We start from the raw sequence: 21,434 nt of genomic DNA, 5'->3' as shown, positions 1-21,434 counted from the left end.
CTTGCCTGGAGAGCTGGTCTCATTTTACTGATGAAATGGTATCACTTCTCTGGAGGGAGAGCGACAAAGAGATAGTCTGGGCAAGGAAAGCTTAGTAAAGGAGAGAGGTGGAAGGATGTTTGATCTGCTGCTGATTCAGGCTGGCTGTCCTTTCTGCCTACTTGGTCAAAGTTCAAATGCCAAGATAGCAAAGCCATCAGTATCACAGAATCATGGAATCGTTGAGGTTGGAAAAGGCCTTTCAGATCATCCAGTCCAACCATTAACCTAACATTACCAAGTCCACCACTAAACCAGTTAAGGGGAGAGTAGCAACCCCATGCCTCCTGGCTTGGTAACTGGATCATTTATAATGAAAGTGAAAACTAGGAATCATTAAGGTTGGAAAGGATCTCTAAGATCATCAGTCTAACCATCAACCCAACACCCCCATGCCCACTAAACCATGTCCCCAAGTGCCACCTCTGCCTGTTTTTTGAACCCCTCCAGGGATGGGGACTCCCCCACCTCTCTGGGCAGCCTGTTCCAATGCTTGACTACCCTTTCCGTGAAGAAATTTTTCCTAATATCCAATCTAAAGCTCCCCTGGTGCAGCTTGAGCCCACTTCCTCTTGTCCTAAATAGTACAGATACTTGAAGGGGGAACAGGAATGTATCACTGACTGCCACCATTACGATTCATTGCAGCTGAAAGACCTTTTGAGCAATGGTAAAAATCTGGAGTCATGACACCTGAGCAAAAAGTAAAAAAGGCAGCTTTCTCACACTGTTGAGACATGCTTTGTTTCCTCAGGTTAATTTTACTTTAGGAGGTTGGGAGGGGATTCTTTCAGGCCATGGTGGCATGTGCAAACACCTTTCCCACCCTTACTAACTCTCAGGCAATAAAACCCACGCGTCAAAGCACGTCTTTCGTGTTTGTGCACTCAATCTGTCAGTCATCCTGCTAAGAATGTACTCTGGTAGAGCCAAGGGCATTGCTTCCTTCCCTCCAGCCCAGCCAGACATACCACAGGAGCCCACGCACCACTGAACTTAACTGCAACACTCCTGCGTCCAGTGGCCTTTGAAACATGTCTCGCTGCCTCTCTTCATTGTAGTTCCTCCTGTTTTCTCTCCCATCACACCATTTTAATTCCCCAGCATTTCTCTCTTCCTCTCTCATTCCTGGAATCTGCCATTTTCATTTTCAGCCTCACTCCTTTCTTCCCCTTCTCTGCGGTAGAAGATATTGAACAGTTAGATACCCGCCAGCAAGATATTCCCACTTCTCATCCTCCGTCCTACTTCTCCTTAATGCCTTCCCAGCTCATCCTTATGTAGTCCATTCATGTGCCCCAAGCTTGCTTCCAGTGTACAACATCCAGCTCGACGTACTTTGTAGCTTTTAATATCCACACATGATCTGTTCTCCCAGTGGCAGAAAAAGGACAAAAGAAGTAAAAGCAGCGAAAAGTAGTATGTATGAGTGAAAGGATGAACGGCTGTGTGACTACTGCAGTAATCTGAGCTGTGTGTGGTTTGGTTTTGTACTTTTACAGTACATATTTGCAGCGTCTGCCTTTGTCAAACCAGCTACAGTGTGATCAGATTCAACATCAGGGAAAATTCACCTGTGTTTGGGAAACATTGGGTTACTCTGCTTATTAAATGATGGTTTTTAACATCAACATGCAGGCTATCAGTGAGCTCTAACTGAAAGAGAGCAAGTACTGACTGACACCAGCTCCTTCAGAACTGTCCCTTCTACCTTGCTGACACAGACCCGTCCTGGTAGGGTGTCCCTTTGGGGTGGCGTGGGCACCACCAAGATTTTGAGACACAGCAGAAGACAGGCTGGTCACAGGAGATGTGATCAGTACTGCAGCCCCCTTGCTCCATGCCGGTGGGCCAGACACTGCCCAGCCTGAGGGTGCTAGATATCCACAAACTTCAGGACAACACTAAGAGTTGCGTTCCATCCCATGCTCTGACTATACCAGGCTTTTTCGGATTTCATCAGTTACCGCCCGTTTTCTATAAGACGAAATTTAAGAGGAAAAGCAAAGCTATTTTCTCATTTGTTTGCTTCTGTGACTTACCTTTTAAAACACAGTTTTAAATGTCTGCATGTTCCTTTTAATTATCAATTAGAAAAAAAGTCTTTTCAATCTAGTCAAACACTTTTTTTTTTTTTTGTAGAGCCAGAGCAACTCCAAAGCAGTATTCCCATCACATCTTTTAAAGGTCCTCAAATTTTAAACAGTTTTAAAAAAATCCTTAATCCATACCCTTTTGGCTTAGGTATGAAGCCATAATGGCGGCCTCTATTCCTGATGTTAAAAAAGCAGGAATGATTATAGGCAATACACAGCCATGAACAGGACAGAAAAACAAGATGAGAGAGACATTGTTCTCACTTGCATTTGCCTCAGAAATCTGGCTGAAGCCTGAGTAACACTCACGGCAGTCAAGATAGAACAAGCTCCCTAAAGGCAAGTGACCTGGAAAAACAAATGGGCAAATCCTGACAGATGCTTCTTCAACAAAACACAGCAGGGCTTTTCCACGTAAAAGATATCAAGCAGGCAAAAGGGACGTAGCAACATATTTCTCTCAAAAACGCATCCGTCAAGTGAATCCTCTTTGGGGACACTTGGCTTGTGTAAATCACTGAGACTCCACTGCTTCCAGAGACTGCAAGGGCTTGGGACTTAGAGCAAGACCTACCACTGAAAAGCAGTCAGCCTGCGGCGTTACAACCCAGTTAGCGTTTACAAGCATTACCAGTCAGCAGGATACATAGGCAGCTATAAAATAATAACATTCATCTGATTAATTTGAAATAGCTTTTCAGAGAGCAACACAGGCAGGTTCAGAGCAGCATTCCACCTACCCACCAAAAGCAGCAGGGCACAAAAGTTATGTTTATCTCCACCTCCAGGTGCCAGCAGAGGATTAAAAGTAACTAAACCACATGACACAACTTGTCTATCTCTGACTGAGGGAGCTTAGAAAAAATCTTACCTGGAAATGGTGCAGACTGAGAATATTTGTTTCACTTACCACATGCTCTCCCATCACCTTGGGCTGCTCTGCTGCTGCACAGAAAGGTCACATTTTCCTACCCAGAGGGGTACTTGTTCATTTTGAATGGCAGAAACTCTCACTTCAGCATTACAGGTCAAGGAGAAAGCTCTTGCATCAAGAGATTACTTCACCTTAAAACATGCTCTGAGACACAGCAGACACATACTCAATCTGATGTTTAGCCTGAGAGGACGTGAGCGCTTAATGGAACACCCTGACAACATGACCATGCTAAAGTCATTTTTCAGGTAATCATTTTTCAAGTAACCGTGAGCAGTTCAACTCTGGCAGCTGCAAGGGACAGGTTATCAGAAAAGCTTGTAATTACACAAACACAATTCGCAGTGCTTCAGACAGAAGCACTGCCGAAATGAACTCAGCAGCCCCAGCCTTCAGCTCCCATTTAAAACTTGTTCACTTTTCAACTTCACAACAGATGGCAAGCAGCTGTGTAAGGGAAAAAAAATTGTGAGATGTCATTCATGCAACAATGCGTACACCTGGGAACAACTGAGCACCACCAAACCTACTTCTGGTTAAAAAAAAAAAAAAAAAAAAGGCCAAGTTGCCAATCTGGAAATGGTGTGACTTGCATTTTCTTTAAGAGCCATCAGTGGGATTTTGTAGACAATCAGGTGCACTCACTCAGTGATATCCAGAATCATCATTACATGGAGAAACTGAAGTTGGCATCAGCTGTCACAAACATGAGAAAGATCAGAAGGCAGAAACACAAAGTCTCCCCAGCTCCCTCACAGGGAGAGCAGTATGGGCACAGGAACAGAAAACGCTGGTACAATGTCCTTCTCCACTGGTCCTTGTGCTCAACTGTACGTAGCATCTTTTTATACAGTATTCTCCACAAAACTTCACATCTAAACAAAATATAGCTACAGAGAGAAATAGCAGAAGTTAGGAGACAAGGCAAGGAAGAGATTTTTCAGGAACATTTGAAGTGATTGGGGAAGAAGAAGGATACACAGTAAGGTCGTTCTAATGGCAGGAAGTGCAAAGGTGGCTCTATTTCTACGAGTGAAAATATTGCAAAGGGACCCAGAAGGTTTACTAGCGTATTAATAGAAGGAGAAAAAGAAGAAAGAGGTTTGGGAAAGAAGATGAGGTTTGGGATAGGGACAGGAGCAAATTCACACATCACTTTTATTAATAAAAGTCTAAGAATCGCAACAAGATCTTTTAAGGAATGGGAAGTTGAAAATTCATAAACGCTAAGGTGGACACTACAGTCAGGGTGCTAAATAAATGTGTGTTGGACTAGGACAAGAGCAGCTACACAGCTTTACCTATGAAACATTGTTGACTGATTTGTGTAACAGGAACACAGAAAAAGCAAACAGATACTGCACAAAATTCAGTTACTGTGATCTGTCTGAACAACAAAAACCTGGAAAGATTTTCTTAGTAAAGAAAATATGTCTACGGACACAAGGGGTACACAGTAATGATCTGAGGAAATATGATCGTTAACTATGGCTGCTGTCAGTATCCAGCATGGAGAATGCCTAGATTAAACCAGATTATGGAATCATAGAATCATTTAGGTTGGAAAAGACCTTTAAGATCATCCAGTCCAGTGATCTTATTATATTCCAACACTATAATTGTATGGCCTTATAACTGCAGGTAAGGTTAATAACCCTCACCAATTAAAAAAAAAAAAAAAAAAAAAAAAAGTCCAGTCTGAACTAATTTAGATTAACATCACTGCAGTCACTGGATATAATTACTCCTTTTTCCCTGTCAAATTATGAAGTCTTTACTGGAAATATCTCATTTTCTGCCTCCTACCTGCAACAGTGGTCAAGTCACCTACATATTTTTTTCTGAATAAACTGAGCTTTACCTTCACATCAGCTTTGCTCTTCACTTCCCAGCCTTGTATGCTTGCAAAATTGTGAATATCCATCTGGGAGAGCTGACCCACTTAAGTACAGGCTCTGTTCCAAATGGCAATCCACATTTTACACAGGAGTGACACACAACGTGATATTCTTCTGCCTCCGTTAATTATTTTGCTTCTTAGCTACAGTTTCACACCAGAAACCTGCAAGTTGTTCATGACACCCTTTTCCATGACACTGCGCTCCACAAAACAGTTTCGTAGCCTGGAGCACAGCCAGCACATATTCCTACATCTGCCTGTTGTTTCTATCCTATTTCAACAGGACAAGTTGTTACTGTATGTTACTGTAAGAATTCAAACACAAGATAAAACGAATCATGCCCACAACAGCAATCTCGGTTATTTGCCCTGAAAGCAGGGTTTTGCTCTTGAACTAATTATCCACTCTTGGCACCTGGAATCTGTACTAGGAGAGCTTCTCCATCCTCAAAGGGTGGTAATCGGGTTCCTCAGCTGGTGGCTGAGGAACACACTTGATGCACATCAACTACAGTGATGTGTTAGGCCTCACACCCCTGACTTCTCATATTCTTGAGCAATCCACTTTTTTCCAATAGCTCTGCATTCTGCTGTTTAAGCTGAGAACCCCATCTGCCCTCCATGGTGATATGTTCTTAGGGGAATAAACACAGTTGGAAAAAGAAAGAAATTTCCATTGCCGACCTGCCAGAACAGATGCTCTTGTGTTCCATTCCAAAGATGTAAATGGCAAGAGGGAGGGCAGCTGCTGCTGCAGCTTTTGCAGCATCCCAAGGGATCCTGAGGTGGTACAAGGGGCCTGCCCTGACTTCCGCTGCTATTAAAACCAAAATCCAGCTTCTCATATGAGTTAGATAAGTAGTTACAGCAGGAGCTGCGCAAACATTCATAAAAAAATGCTTTTCCACCACTGCAGCTAACACATGCCATGGAGATAACTGTTACTCTTACACTGCAGCGTTAGAAAGGAAAGGCAGGAGGCAAGTGCCCTGCAGGGAGGTGATCTTTCATGGCAACAGAGGAGGCTGACGTCCACTTCCAAGAATGCTGAAAACAGTTTATTTGCAGGAGATCGATGTAAGCACAGGGACTGCAAATAGCAGGTCGTATCACTGACACCAAACTGCACTTGAACACAGCTAGCTGGAGTTAAATACCATTCCTCCTGCGCCATACCTCCTCCCCACTGACCAGGCGGGAGTTCGACTCCTGCTGAAAACATTGCCAGCCTGTGGGCTGCTGACTTCTGAGATGAACTGCACACCCTCCATTAACACAGAGAAAATAAAGACCCTCTTTCGTAGGCTCCTCGCTATTCCATAAAGCTGGTCGGCAGAAAGAGTGGCAACAGCCGATCTGCCCAGGTGTTTAGAAGAGTTTTAACAAGTTAAAGGTCTTGCCGTCCCCTGGGATTAGCTTCCATCTCATATCTGGAAAATGAAAGATCCATTATTTGTTTTCTTGCTTGAAACACAGCAGTCAACAACTGCGCCATTCAGAACTGGGGCTACAGGGGTCAAGCCACAAACAAAAAAAACTACATTTCTGGGAAGGGTCAGAAGTTCTAGGATGAACATGGCTGTACGAAAGGCAGAAGCTCAAGTGAGCAAAGTAAATAAATTGTGTTGGAATACAGTTCTAGTCAAACTAATTTAGAATATAATGGAAACTTTGATAGCAATCTGTTGAAAGGGAACCACACTGCACTTGTCTTCCCTAATTAATTCCAGCAGGCTTCCTTCACTAAAAATACTCTCCTTCAAAATTAAAAGCAGAAACACCTCATAGGTTACTTCAAAGCAGTGGAGGGGGCAGCATGGAAATGCTTATTCTTCAATGGCAAATTCTCTTGTGAGCAATTCCAGAGTCTTGAAGGTCTCCACCGTGAAGCCACTAAACAAATGTAAATAGTTGGAAAAAGTACAGCCCCGGAGAAATAACGGTCCAACTGATGGAAAAGTTGGACTTTTCCAAGAATTTGGATTATCCAAGAAGCAAGATCAGCTGAAGTGCTTCCAAAGGAGCAGCTTTGTTCTGAACATTAGTTTTCTTCACATACTACAGTAGAAGAGTCCTTTCATCTGTTTTGACCTTTTGTATATAGTACAGGCCACAAGAGAGTTTAAACGTGATCATGTTCTTGAAACTGAATTATTTTTTAAAGTATCTAAACCTGATCTAACTACTCATCAGTGGAGAATTTGATCTAGCTTCAGCGTTAATTACCTTCCCTGTTAAAACATAAACCCTATTTAAGGTTCAAGTACATCTGTTCTCCACCACTAACTGCTGCTTATCCTCATCTGCTAGATTCAAGAACTCCTGTTACCCCATCTTCTCCAGTGTAGATTTGTCTAACTTGATCCCATTCCACCTCACCTCTCTGCAATCCAAACTCCTTGAACTTTAGTGGCATCTTTATACTTCCTAATTGTTGTTGTCCATCTCTAATCCCTGTCCAACTTGCCGGTACTCTCCTTAAACTGTTGACAAAGTAACTTACACAACATCGATGGAGGACAAATGTGGAGGTAGCATAGCCATCATACCCTTCATCCACATTCATTCATGCATTCATGTACAGAATCTCCAATGTTTATGATATTGTACTGGAGCATTTTACAAGATATTTGTCATTTGCAAAAACAAACAAAAATTTTTTTGGGAAAAAAATACACCAAAACATGAGCATAGATCAGTAGGGAAGTCAGCAAGCAAGCATTCGTTGTACATTGTCAAGCTCTCATGATTTTCAATGAAATTACGCCAATGTGTGACTTTCAAAGAACTTTCTGTGCATTGGTCGCTCAGTTGGCATGGCAGTCAGATACTGAAACTCATCATCCAACAAGTGTCCAAGTCCTACATGGAAACAACTTTTGCTACATTCTGCTTTGTCAGTTAAAATAATGCCAACGCTTAACACGCAAAAAAATTAAAACAACAGACTGCATCTGAATGGACTCCAAACCTTCAGACTAATAATAATAATAATAATAATAATAATAATAATAATAATAATAATAATTCAGCCCCTTAAAAGCAATTAGGTATGCCTTCAGGATCAATGAGGCTTTTGTATCATTGAATCCTATTTTTCTGAATATGCTTAAAAAAACCCCACCAAACAAAAACCAGAAACTCAACCAATGAGCTTCTCTTCTACCAGTTAAGACACTTGATTAATTGTTGTGTGGAAGAGAAAAAGAAAGACAAGACTCGTAGAAACCAATTCAAATCTGGCAGGACTGCATTCTTGCTGTCTGTATATCAAGAATTTCTACATATTTTATTTCAAATTTCTCTTGTTAAAACTAAGTCTTCATATCTAGAATAGAATTTTCATTCCACAGTGTCGTGGTTTAGCCCCAGCCAGCAGCTCAGCACCACGCAGCTGTCGCTCACTGCCCCTGCCCTGATGGGATGGGGGAGAGAATTGGAGGAGTAAGAGTGAGAAACACTCCTGGGGTGAGAGAAGAACAGGTTAATAATTGAAATAAAGTAAAATAGTAATGATAATAGTAACAATATAATAATAATAGGAATAATATACAAAGCAAGTGATGCCCAATGCAATTGCTCACCACCCGCCGACCGATGCCCAGCCAGTTCCCGAGCAGCGATCGCTGCTCCCCGGCCAACCCCCCCAGTTTCTATACTGCCCATGACGCCGTATGGTATGGAATGGCCCTTGGGGCAGTTGGGATCAACTCTTCTGGCTGTGCCCCCTCCCAGCTTCTTGTGCCCCTGGCAGAGCAGGGGAAGCTGAAAAGTCCTTGCCTGGCATAAGCAGCGCTGAGCAACAACTAAACCATCAGCGTGTTATCAGCATTCTTCTCCTACTAAATCCAAACCACAGCACTGTGCCTGCTACTGGGAAGAAAATTAACTCTATCCCAGCCGAAACCAGGACACACATGAAAGCAACGTGCTGAACGCCTTCTAGCTACATTTTCACTGAAAACCAAAACTAAATGGTTCAGACTGGGCTCCTATACAGCTACTGCTGGCACGATACCAACATTCAGCAATAACGGAATTCAAAAAATGCCCGATTATGAAAATGCTTTAACTCCAAGAACTTCTGATACTGCACTGAGGAAGTTATGCATACCTTCAAAGAGAAAAAAACCCAAACCCAAAACACCTCCAGTAATCAAGCTGTATTTCTGGTTTTATTTAAATAAATTCAGAAAATACTTATAGCCAATATTTACATATTCAATTATTCTTCAAATCCTCCCGGTTAATAAAGAACAGATTCTTACAGTAATTATCAGAAGTTCTTACAATGAAGCACTGTACTTTTGGAAAAGCGATTAAGTGTCTGCTGAACATTTAACCAGCATTCCCAAATCCACAAGAGAACACTGTTCCTATAATATGGTATTCCTCCACCTCCCCCTGAAGGCAGGAGCATTTTCAGAACGTGAACTGCTTTCCAGCTATTGAAACCACCTAGTAATGGGTAAAAGGACATTTTAGAAATACGGCAAATTGGATCGTTGATTTGAAAAATTGGAAGACAGGTTTTATAATAGAAGTTTCATTCAAGTCACGACATCACTTTTCAGTTTTCTGAAAACACGTTAGCACTGGAAAAATCCAATTTCTATCCAAGATAGTATCCAAACAGAGGGCTCTTGCAGGTAAATTCACTTTGCATCTTTAAAGTCACACGTAACTAATGCATAAAATGCTTTAAATTCAAACCTTTTGTCTCTTCTTCCAAATACTGCTAGTCTTTCTCTGCTTCATTTCTCAGTCAGCCATGTCTTCTGAATTAAGACAGTCTTTTATTCTGTTGCTCCCTTATTAGAGCCAATACGATCTGCATTTTCAGGTAAATACACGCCCATGCTCTGTAAAATGTTAGAGGTGGGTCCTGCCAGTCCGGACTGAGCACTGTAGGATTCAAGCAGGTTAGCTACTAGGTTCATATCCACATCAACTGGTGTCAACTCGGGATCTTCAGCTCCAGAATCAGGGCCAGCATTTTGAGACGTAGTTGCATCAACAGAACTTGCCTATAGTAAGTATAAAGAGAAAGTTTTACCAAATTGTATAAATGGGTCTAAAAAAAGAGACAAACCACAAGAGAAACAAAGGAAACAGTTCTGCAGCCAAAGTTCAGTACGTTCCACACTGTCTTGACAGACAGGAATTTAGTCACCAAACGCTCATGCCAGTTAAAAATCATCACTTTCCATTACACCGATTAAGTTCCAAGAGAAGGACAGAGAGGGTTACCGAGTCCTGGCTCAGCTTCCTATGGGAGTAATCTACTACAGGAACTCAAGAAGTCGAGCTGCGGCTGCTTGCCTTACTACTAGAACAGGGTAAGACAGGGAAAGGAACCTAAGTCTTGGAAACGATGTGCAAGTTAAAGCTTAGCTTCCCCCCCCCCCCCCCCCCCCAAATATACCGTGGTGCAACTGCAGCATATTTTGCTTGCACATGGGCTTTTTTTTTTTAATAATTAGTTAGCACATGATCAGAAAACAGACGTGTTTGATCATGTTACTCAGACTGACCAATTTTAGCATATTTCCTCTTTCCTACTAAAGCTCTCAAAACTATTATGCTACAAACTAGAACTCAAGGCATACTTACCCCTTTCTTTTGGGTGGTGAAATTTTTACCAACGTTGGTGTGTGCCAGTTCACGGTCCATCTCATTCATATATGACTTGAGACTGCCTATAAGTTCATTAGGTGATAGCTTCTCGTCTCGCCTTTGATTTTCAGCATCTAAGTCTTCATCATCCTCATCTGAGAAGTCAAACTCCTCTTCTTCATCCAGATCATCAGAATCCAGCTCTTCCGAGTCTGCCCCTATGTATTATTTTGTGTCAGTACTGATAGCAAACAAATCAGTGCAGTGTCCATGGGTGATCAGAAAACCCAGGGAAGCCAAATAACCATGAGATATTCTGACAAAAGAAACAAAGAAGCAATCTTACCTAAAATTCTGTCTAACGCTTTTGTAAAAGAATCCACGTCAAAGGTAACATGGGATTCATCTGATGACCTGAAACACAAAAATATTTTTAAATAAATAAAGCTGTTACACTTGCAGAAGCCTGACACAGGCATAAACCAGATGGCATACTGATTTCTCTCAAGCCTAGTTTAAAGTTGGGACATTTGAACTGATGATGGTCTTGGAAGTGCTTACAAGTCTGAGGCCTGTATGAATTAGAAATGAAACAGCAGTGGAAGAATTCCTGGCATGAAAGAGAAAATAAAACCAACAACTTTAATTGTTTGTCGTGGTCAAACAAAAATTGCACTGAAGACAACCAAAATAAGCATGCCTGAATCCTTCTGGAACAAAGTGGTGGTGTTATACCTTAGACAACGATTTAAGAAGCTGAGAATCTCTGAGGTCTCCTGCCTAGAAAGAACACTAAAGGCTTCATTCTGGTCTTTCTTAAGGCTCAGTGGTTTGCCTTTTGTTGTTGTTGTGATTTTTTTGTTTTTTAAATAACTGAAAAAACCTACATTGTAACTCAGACATTGACCCCAACACTCATTTAAAAGGATCAACAGTTCAGAGCATAAATTGATTAGACCCTTATACACTTGATACAGCTTACAGAGCATTATTCTCTCAATATTAAAGCTCTTAAAAAGAACCTGGACAATATGCTACTACCTAACTCTTTGGTTTTTAAAATCAAAGGCCTGTCCACGCAACATTCACACACACTTTCCTAACTCCAACAATTTAGCAGCATTCTGCTGTTGTCTAAATAGTTAAGTATCTTCAGTTAGCACTTTTCTTCCACTGTTGGGAACAATGAGAGGGATCCACAGTGATTCTTTCCTCCCGCTTCAAGGTGTACAGTATGTGCTTCAGTAGTGCAAAAACAGGCCCAGTGTATTCAAAACACTAATCCACAGGAAATCTAAATACAGCTGTACCACAAAAATCAACAGTCTTAATTCACAGATTCCCTCAACTTAAGTTTCATTTTTATTTCTGCACATCCTCATCAGAAGAATCTTAGCAGTCTGAATAGTTAGTCCTTCCTGGCGGTAAGACTTCAGCGCAAATGAACTTGAGATGTACATTTTAATAACAGCGCTAAGAACTAAGATAATGAAAACCAGTAAGCCTTCAACTTAAAAGGACTGAAAAAAATTTTACGAACCAAACTAAGTAAGAGTGCTGGAAAATAGCACAACTTCCAGCACTGTTACCTGCGCCAGTGTCAGAGCAGTCACCAAGCTGGTTTAAAAGCAACTAATTATTAAATGTTAAGTATTCATTACCAACATGGGTTTGTTTCAGGCCTCTGCTAAGTAGAACACTTTCAAACTTGGACTCACTGCATTACAGAATCAAGCAAAGGGCTGCAGCAGAATGAAAACACATTCCACACCAGACACCAAACTTAAAAACACTACTACCATGGCATTTCTGCTCCTTCATGCGTTGAGACTTTGGATACAAAAGCCTTCATACTTTCAGCGACTGTTTCCAAGTCATATTCCTGCTCGTCCTCATTTGAGGAAGGAAGGGACTCATTTCTTGCCTCCTTCAGCATCTGATCTAGATCATCTGGTGTAATCTCCAGCCAACTGTCATCTGAAAGAATATAGGTCATATTTGTTATTCTGCACAAGTCTGTTAGCCCACAAACTGTCTGGTAGACAGTTGAGATGAAGTACTAGATCTGGTGTAAGCATGCATGGTGTTACTGATCTAGTGGTATCAAACCGGAAACTGGATCGCAAATCCTACCAATTCACAGGCCCAAGCTTTGCAGCTTACACAAATGAACTGGATGCCTCAATCTTAAATGACAGCCCAATAACAGCTCTAGCAGTCACAGGACAGGAGACAAACTAAGCAGAAATACAGAGACTGGTACAGTGCTGTGAACATTCACCCTCTCCCCCCACAAATAATCATTTGTGATAGGTATAGTCCACCCCCCGATCCTGCTCACCATCCTCTGGAGGAAGACAAGCTGCTTCTCTCTCCAGTTCCTTCATATCAATGGTTGTTGTCTGTAGCAATGTCAAGATTTCATCACCTGGGTTTATTTCAACAGAGCTAGAAGAAAAAAATTCAATTCACTGAAACGGATTTTTACTAGCATTACAATGCCAATGGCATCACACACTCTACATGCAAGTTTTCACTCAAATTCCGCACTATTCCTTCTGTGCAAATACGTCAAAAAGATAAGTGAATTTGGGGGAAGTAGCAGAATACTACACAGATAGTATTAACACCAAAACAAGGCACAGTCAATCGCTGTAATTTCTTGTTGGTGGCTCCAAAGCCAACTTCTCATGTTTCCTTTGTTCTTTATACTTATTTTATCTTGGTAAACATTAGGATTGCCAGATCCCAAACAGTACAGACTGGAAATTCGAGCAACTAACAGACGAGATATTATGAGCTGGCAAACCCTCAGATATTTTCGTAATGATTTATTTTTTGGATGTGATCTTTTGGAGAAATCTACAGCCAGCTGCCTGTCTTGAGTAAAGGAGGCAGATTACTCCGTATTTACTATTCACTGGGATTGCTTTTCAGTGAAACTTTTAAACGCCTTCTATAGCCAGCCAACCAAATGATGCTTCTCAGTCCCCTCTTAACCCACTTGGAATAGCTGAGCATTTTACAAAACCAAGATAAATAGTTACTCAGGCAAGAACTTCTACTAGTAGACAGTATTCTAGAGGAATAATACCCACATGTTCTAGCCACAGCACCTATGTTAAGTGTACAATGGAGAAAAGGGTTCAGGTTTTTTGTTAACAAGTATTAAAAAAGCTAAGTTAAAGTACTTGTAGGTACTGTGTATGATTACTCATGAATTTCAAGTAGCTCTTACCTTTCTGGCTTGGTAACAGATTGCTGGAAGTAATCTTCTGCCATATGCAACAGTTCCAAGTACTTAGCAGATCCTTCCATTTCTCCCTATTTAATGCAAGTCACAAGTATGCATCTGAACAATTCTCCCTCCTTTTCCTTTTCACAGTCAGGCTTCATAACGATGACTATTTGTCACACAGAAATTTAGTGCTGAGAAAATCAAAACAAGTAATACTGCTTTGCCATCTATACTTGGAACAGAATATAGGAAATGGGCATAAGGTGTTTTCACAGTCAAATACAAACTGAAGTCTCATGCTGCAGTATCATATGGTGTACACTAAAAACAATCAAAGACAATACCGTGATTCCCACCACAGGGTGGACGTACCACGCCCAGGTTACAATTGTACAGGAATTGTGAATGAATCTCCTGGCGTTTGGGAATTATCCACAGAAGTGGCACTGCAGTACTGTAATAATATTCCCCTTTTCCTCTATTTAAAAGATATTAACCTAAGCATTCTGATAGAGTTGTCCAATTTTATAACCTTCAAATAAATAACCGATTTATGTCCCATTTATGAACTTCAAATAAGTAGTCAAAGGCATCTTTAAAAAAAAAACCAAGAAAAAAACCAAAAAACAAACCCCACAAAACCCACATAAACAAAAAATACACTTACATGGGCCCAAATGGGTCCATGGGTGTTAGGTATAGATCTTTAAGAATATTTAATTCTAGAGGCATGCAAATGAAATGTAAAACAGTGAAAAAAGCTATACTGACACACAACCATACTGTGATTTCCTTTATTCAAGTGTATTTCTCCTTTCTTCAGATGAATGAATCCATCCCCAAATCCTGCTTTTTCCTTTTTAATTTCCAAAAGAAATCAATTAATTTCAAAGGGGAACAAACTCCACATATCTCCTTTATAGACATTAATTCATTTTCCACAGACAGAAGCATTACATTTCTTGCCCTGCTGTAACAATTTACATAAGTTTGAGAGCCAAAACGTGTTTTTCCAGGAATGTTTAAAAGACACACACACACACAACTTCACCTTGAAGTAGTTTTTTTCCTTCAGGCTGCTGAGGAATCGCTCCCACAGGGGACCGCTTAACACATTTTTCTTGGAATCAGGAGATACTTTACTGCACTTGGAGCACAAAATTTCAAAGCCATGAGCCTGTATAAGGGATGCAACAACAAGAGGCTCTCAAGATGTGACAAATTTAAGTGCACCTTTAAATGACTGCATAAAGAACTGACTGTCATCGAGCTCCTGATGAGATACCATTTGAGAAGTAGGTGCCAAACCAAATTCTACGTCAGGCAGCAGTATCTTGCCTTGGAAGTTGGAATCTGCCTTTCTGCAGCAATAATGGATCACTTTGACTCTGCAAAGTTTCTCTACATGGGCAAAGCAACCTACAAGACAGATCTATAGCGCACAAGCTACTCCTCACATAAGCATGAAGACTTTACCTGTATTTGTGACCTATGGAAGTACAAGAGTGCTCTATTCTCTAAAAGAAAACTCCCGTGATACCGTACTTCCAGAAAAATGGTAACTGCAAACTTGCTCGCATTTTTTCTGCACAAGCAGGCAACTTAGAAGCAAAGAGTCATTCCTCAGATGTACATAAACAAGCAAGCTGAAGACTAAGTAGAAAACTTATAAAAAATAATTACCAGTTTCATGCCCAGTTCATAGGCTTTGTATTGAGGTTGAGATGGGAGGGGCAGTGTGTATCCACTGCGTCTATCCGGAACAAATTTCTGCTGCACCAGTTGTGCATATAAACACTTTGTGAAAGTAACCTGAAAAAGCCAGAGCAAAAGAAAAACACTGACTGCAGCATGACTGTGTTGTGTGCAGGCATCAACTTCCCACCAGCCTCATCTAAATTTCGTTTTAAAGCCCCAATATCACAGACAATACCTGAGATTGTATTCAAAATACAACTTAGAAATGTTTCCCTAAGATAGGTTGCTTTTCAGATCTTACAAAGTATATTCCAAGTTGACATCTCTAAATAAATGTGAACTTCATGCAGCCTAAATATGTTAAAAAAATCCTCAGTATTGATGCCAACAAGGTGTATTTTTGAAAAATGTAAGGACTCTCTTCAATTAACGAAAGCTGAGATTTCAAAAACAGTCTAGAAGTCTAAAATGACTCCGAAACTTATTTTCAGGAGTCTAGGGGTATAACTGTGCAATGCAAACATACCAGATACAACACTGCTCGGACAATGCTTATAAAACACTTCATAAAATAGCTTTCACAGAGCTGCGTAAGCACAGCTGAGAAGGTGAAAAGCCTTGGAATGAACACCTAGGGGTAGTTAGGTGCAACTCCTTATGTTGGCTGGCAGTGCTGTCAAACTGCTCTGACCACAGAAACAGACCAATTTACATAGCAAGCATTTCAGCAGAGGAACTATGAGCAGTAACCGCTGATTTCAGAAACACTTCTCTCATGATTAGCCATTTGAAAGTCTAGCCATGTCAATATGAAGGCAGAAATGCTATTAAAGTAATGAACTGGAAATTCATGTCTAGCATCAAAAGAAAAAAAATAATCAGAAAACACGCTATTTTAAAAATTAAATTCACATATTTATACCACTTGACCACAGAACCTCCGTCAGTTACAGAACCCAATTAAGAGACAAGCTGCATTAGAAGGATCACTTACTACAGTCATCACACGCCTGTCTGGAGGAAAAGTTTGAAAAGAGCGACATGCTCGTAGATCTACAGGATCTCGCAGGTAAAAGGCCTGGACTGCTGCAGCCACCAGCGAAGGGCGCTGCCTCAGCACCGCCGCAATGCCTGCCGGAATGTAGCAGTGGGCTCGGTGAAACGAGGCCTGAATTTTCTCAGGATACCTGTATCGTACAATAGCAACGTAGCGTATTAAGTGTATTGCAAGCCCAAATCACTCCTTTTTAATTATTACTCCTATTTTCACTTCAATATTAATCTATATTATGGGCCAAGTGCCAGAAGATTATTCTAAACCAAAGTTAAAACTCAGCTAATCTAACACCTGGGATGTCTGTTTATATATATACACATATATAAATACACACGGCTAATAAAAATTTAATCCCCACATTGGTAAGATGAATCGCTGTGAACCTGACTAACATGTCCAGCTAAACAGTATACTTCATCACACCTGAGTTGCAGAAGTCATCTGGCTCGCGCTGTCAAATCCTTGCAAAAAAATGACGTACAGTGCTGAACACACCTGTGACAAGCTGACGCTCTGAAAAGCGTGCTGGTTCTACATTTTAGTTCGTGATCCTCTTTCTCCCCCTGCAAAGGGCTCCTAAAGGCTCACAGAACTTTCAGATCTTTCAGTACAAGAAGGATGCGAAGGAAGAATAAACTCTTGTTGTCAGGTGTGGCATCATAGCAGTGAACCACTTTTGGAGCCCCCAGATCACAGTACAGCCTACAGGACATTGGTCCCCCTTTTTAGAAGAATGCCACAGAAAAACTTCTAGCTGGTGGTTTCTGAAAAGGAAGCAACTATATCACATCTAACAGGAAAACGACTGACTGCAAGGAAGTACCCCAGACAGCCCAGAATCAAAGCTTACTATTGCAGAAGACCAAAATAAAAAACACCCACGTACCCACTGATGCGTTTATACACTGCTGTTCTGATGGGTTCTGCGGCCAGGAACTCCTCCGAACGGCTGGATAACAGCGTTAACGCCTGTGAGATTGTTGGACTGGCAGCAGATAGGTCGCATTCCTCCTCGTGAGTCTCTGACAGCGGAATGATGTGCAGTTCTCCTTTGTAGAAGAACACCTGGCAGACAGGAACATTCTCATCAGACGGGATAAGAACGGTCACACACTAAACGATGCAAAACTTCATTTCATATATGGATGTATTTGTTTAAACACAGAAGATACTGAAGTACAAATAGAAAAATACAGGAAACAGCTGGGGGGGTTTCTGTTGGTTTTTTTTTTTTTTTTTAAAATGAGAGATAAGGTAAATACAGATGCCAGAGATCATGATCCAACCAGTAAATAAAACCCCCTATTTTAACTGCAACAAGTTTGGTCAAATATATCTTGTTTCCTTAATTATAGTAATACCAAAAGTTTCTCTTCAACTAGAGATTTGCTTCAAGAGAAACAAACAGCATAACCTAACTGCTGAAGAATAGGACCAGGACTAAAAAGCATTATTTCAGGGGCTACACATGATTTCTGTTGGTTCCTGATCCTAACAAAAGAACTGACTGTAACATTATCAACTCTCTCACTCCCTCTGTTCCTTCAAACGGAAGGAAAATATAGTGCTGATAGTCCAGATACAGGTTTGCAATTAATTTTTGCGTTGTTTTCCGCCCCTTTTCTTTTTAAGAGTCTTGTGGGAGGAAAAAAACAATTAAACAGATCTTTGCTAATGAAAAAATAAATTATTTCCATTTACATCCACTGCCAAGAAACTCAGTGACGGCAAGGCGATCTGGCTGCAGGCTCCAGGTGAAGGAGTCCGCTCATTAATTCACCTGTGCCAGACCCAGGCTGTCTCCTTGTAGAGTCAACAGCACTCCAGTCCTGAGCAGCAAACCCTCACGCCTGAGCACTCGAGAATATGATAAAAAAAAAAATCCAAGTGGCTATAGCACGGCTAGAAAGCTCAGGTGGATCCAAGAGTGCTCCCAAGGCGAACAATATGGTATGTTTGTATTACACTGCCAAATATATTCCATAGTTCCCATGTTATCCAAGCTTTCCCCGCACTCCAGTAACCTAGAAAAGGGAAAGCTGGCCAGACCTACTGATCTTACAAATCAGTCAACAGCACGACAGCTTCACTGCCTTCATATCTGCCACCGTGAGTAGCAAGTTTTAAAAAGTTCAGGCAGCTCTGCATTATGGAACGACTCTTAAAGAATGATTTCTGTGCAAGAGTCAGATCTAGCTGAACATCACAGACTCACAGCCTAGCAGGCAGGTCTGTAGTCTCCCTATTTTTGTCTCCACAGTTTTGCCATTAGTATAAGAACGTTCTCTTTCTTCCTTCCATCAACAAACCAATTCTAGAAAAACCACTTGACATCTGTAACAATTTTCAGATATCCCTACAGAAGTTTCTCAGGACACACTCCAGCATTCTGCAAGAGCACGCAGAGCAGAATCGAGTACCTAAGGTTTCCAGTGGTTAAGTCTCTCATTCAACATCCACAGCAAGCATAACGCAGCTCATTAAAACCAGAATGAAAACAAGACTGTGCTGAAAAACCCATGCTGTTAATTAAAACAAGCCTTGAGCCCTGACCAGAAGTTTCTTCCCTGGTAAGGGATAAATAGCACTCTGGATTTTCAGTGGCAGGCAGATCACTTGGCTAGGTGGAGGTGCAAGAGAAAACTCCAACTGGTAAGTAAAAGGCCATTGTGACCAACCTGCCAATTGGTACAGAAGTTTTACTCACCCTGTTGTCACTATTCTCAGGATTCAGCCACTTTGGGAGAAAATCAGCTGCTTCTATCAGGAGAAACTCCCCATCGTTGTCATCGATCCTGGCCAGGGAAAAATAATTTTCTTACTAAGGAAAGCCTCGCACGGCACTGTAACGCACGCTTTTAAATGCATGCCTGCTTTTTCCCTAACATTAAGGCACGACTTTCCCTCAGCCCCTGTCAGGAAAGGCGCTGCCCCCCAGCACCCCTGCCCCAGCCGCCGGGCACCTCAGCGGGACCCACGGCCTTGGCGCAGGCCCTCACCTGGCCGCCAGCCCCGGGAACTCCCTGGTGATCTCCCGGACCAGGTAGACGATGAACCACTCATCTTCCACGTTATCCCCGAAGAGCGTGGTGCCGCCGATGTGCGCCGGGGTCTCGCCTGGCCGGGGGCAGAGAGAGAAGAGGCGCCTCAGAGCCTCCTCAGGCACCCCCGCTTCCCACTGGGCTCCCCTCAGGCACCCCCGGGCTCCCCTCAGACACCCCCGCTTCCCACTGGGCTCCCCTCAGGCACCCCCAGGCTCCCCTCAGGCACCCCTGCTCCCCATCGGGCTCCCCTCAGGCACCCCCGGGCTCCCCTCAGGCACCCTGGCTTCCCATCGGGCTCCCCTCAGGCACCCCCAGGCTCCCCTCAGGCACCCCGGCTTCCCATCGGGCTCCCCTCAGGCACCCCCAGGCTCCCCTCAGGCACCCTCGCTTCCCATCGGGCTCCCCTCAGGCACCCCCGCTTCCCACTGGGCTCCCCTCAGGCACCCCCAGGCTCCCCTCAGGCACCCTCGCTTCCCGCCGGGCTCCCCTCAGGCACCCCCGGGCTCCCCTCAGGCACCCCCGCTTCCCATCGGGCTCCCTTCAGACACCCCCGGGCTCTCCTCAGACACCCCCGCTTCCCACTGGGCTCCCCTCAGGCACCCCCAGGCTCCCCTCAGGCACCCCCGCTTCCCGCCGGGCTCCCCTCAGGCACCCCCGGGCTCCCCTCAGGCACCCCCGCTTCCCACTGGGCTCCCCTCAGGCACCCCCAGGCTCCCTTCAGGCACCCCTGCTTCCCATCGGGCTCCCCTCAGGCACCCCAGGCTCCCCTCAGGCACCCCGGCTTCCCATCGGGCTCCCCTCAGGCACCCCAGGCTCCCATCGGGCTCCCCTCAGGCACCCCCGGGCTCCCCTCAGGCACCCCCGGGCTCCCTTCAGACACCCCCGGGCTCTCCTCAGACACCCCCGCTTCCCGCCGGGCTCCCCTCAGGCACCCCCGCTTCCCGCCAGGCTCCCCTCAGATGCCCCCGGGCTCCGCTCAGGCACCCCGGCTTCCCACCCCACCGGGCTCCCCTCAGACACCCCCGCTTCCCTCCGAGCTCCCCTCCGACGCCCCCGGCCCCCCTCAGACGCCCCCGCTTCCCACCGGGCTCCCCTCAGGCACCCCCGCTTCCCTCCGAGCTCCCCTCCCACGCCCCCGGCCCCCCTCAGACGCCCCCGCTTCCCACCGGGCTCCCCTCAGGCACCCCCGGGCTCCCCTCAGACGCCCCCGCTTCCCGCCCACCGGGCTCCCCTCAGGCACCCCCGGGCTCCCTTCAGACACCCCCGGGCTCCCCTCAGGCACCCCCGCTTCCCACCGGGCTCCCCTCAGGCACCCCCGGGCTCCCCTCAGACGCCCCCGCTTCCCACCGGGCTCCCCTCAGGCACCCCCGCTTCCCGCCCACCGGGCTCCCCTCAGGCACCCCCGGGCTCCCCTCAGACGCCCCCGCTTCCCGCCCACCGGGCTCCCCTCAGGCACCCCCGGGCTCCCTTCAGACACCCCCGGGCTCCCCTCAGGCACCCCCGCTTCCCGCCAGGCTCCCCTCAGGCACCCCCGGGCTCCCCTCAGACACCCCCGCTTCCCTCCCGCCGGCCCCCGAGGCTCAGACCCGCGGCCCCCGAGGCTCACTCACCCCGCGGCGGCACGTAGCGCAGGCGGAAGGGCTGCCAGTGCCAGATGTAGGCGGCCAGCAGCGGCGCGAAGCGCACCGCGATGCCCTCGGCGCAGCGGCGCAGCAACGCCTCGCCGCCCCCCGCCGCCGCCGCCGCGAAGAGGCGGTAGCGCACGGCGTCCTCCGGCAGCGCGGCCCGCCCGATCCCCTGCATGGCGGCGGG

The 21,434-nt window shown here is 44.4% G+C and overlaps 1 protein-coding gene across 1 annotated transcript; it reads right to left on the bottom strand.

Moving 5' to 3' along the window:
* Positions 1-9,194: 9,194 nt before the first annotated feature.
* ECD (ecdysoneless cell cycle regulator) lies at positions 9,195-21,425 on the bottom strand. The gene is made up of 13 exons (XM_075717600.1): positions 21,233-21,425; positions 19,578-19,695; positions 19,286-19,373; positions 17,465-17,643; positions 16,516-16,708; positions 15,507-15,635; positions 14,875-15,000; positions 13,824-13,909; positions 12,927-13,033; positions 12,385-12,562; positions 10,932-10,999; positions 10,583-10,803; positions 9,195-9,996 (listed from the first exon to the last, which is right to left on the bottom strand). The coding sequence occupies exons 1-13, from the start codon at positions 21,423-21,425 to the stop codon at positions 9,766-9,768; spliced, it is 1,917 nt and encodes a 638-aa protein (XP_075573715.1). The 3' UTR covers positions 9,195-9,765.
* Between the last annotated feature and the right edge of the window lie 9 nt (positions 21,426-21,434).

The sequence above is a fragment of the Pelecanus crispus genome, chromosome 10 (genome assembly GCF_030463565.1).
Source record: "Pelecanus crispus isolate bPelCri1 chromosome 10, bPelCri1.pri, whole genome shotgun sequence".
In the NCBI taxonomy this organism is placed as follows: Eukaryota; Metazoa; Chordata; class Aves; order Pelecaniformes; family Pelecanidae; genus Pelecanus; species Pelecanus crispus.
The sequence above is the reverse complement of the archived record's forward strand: the minus strand, read 5'-3'. Positions and strand labels throughout refer to the sequence as shown.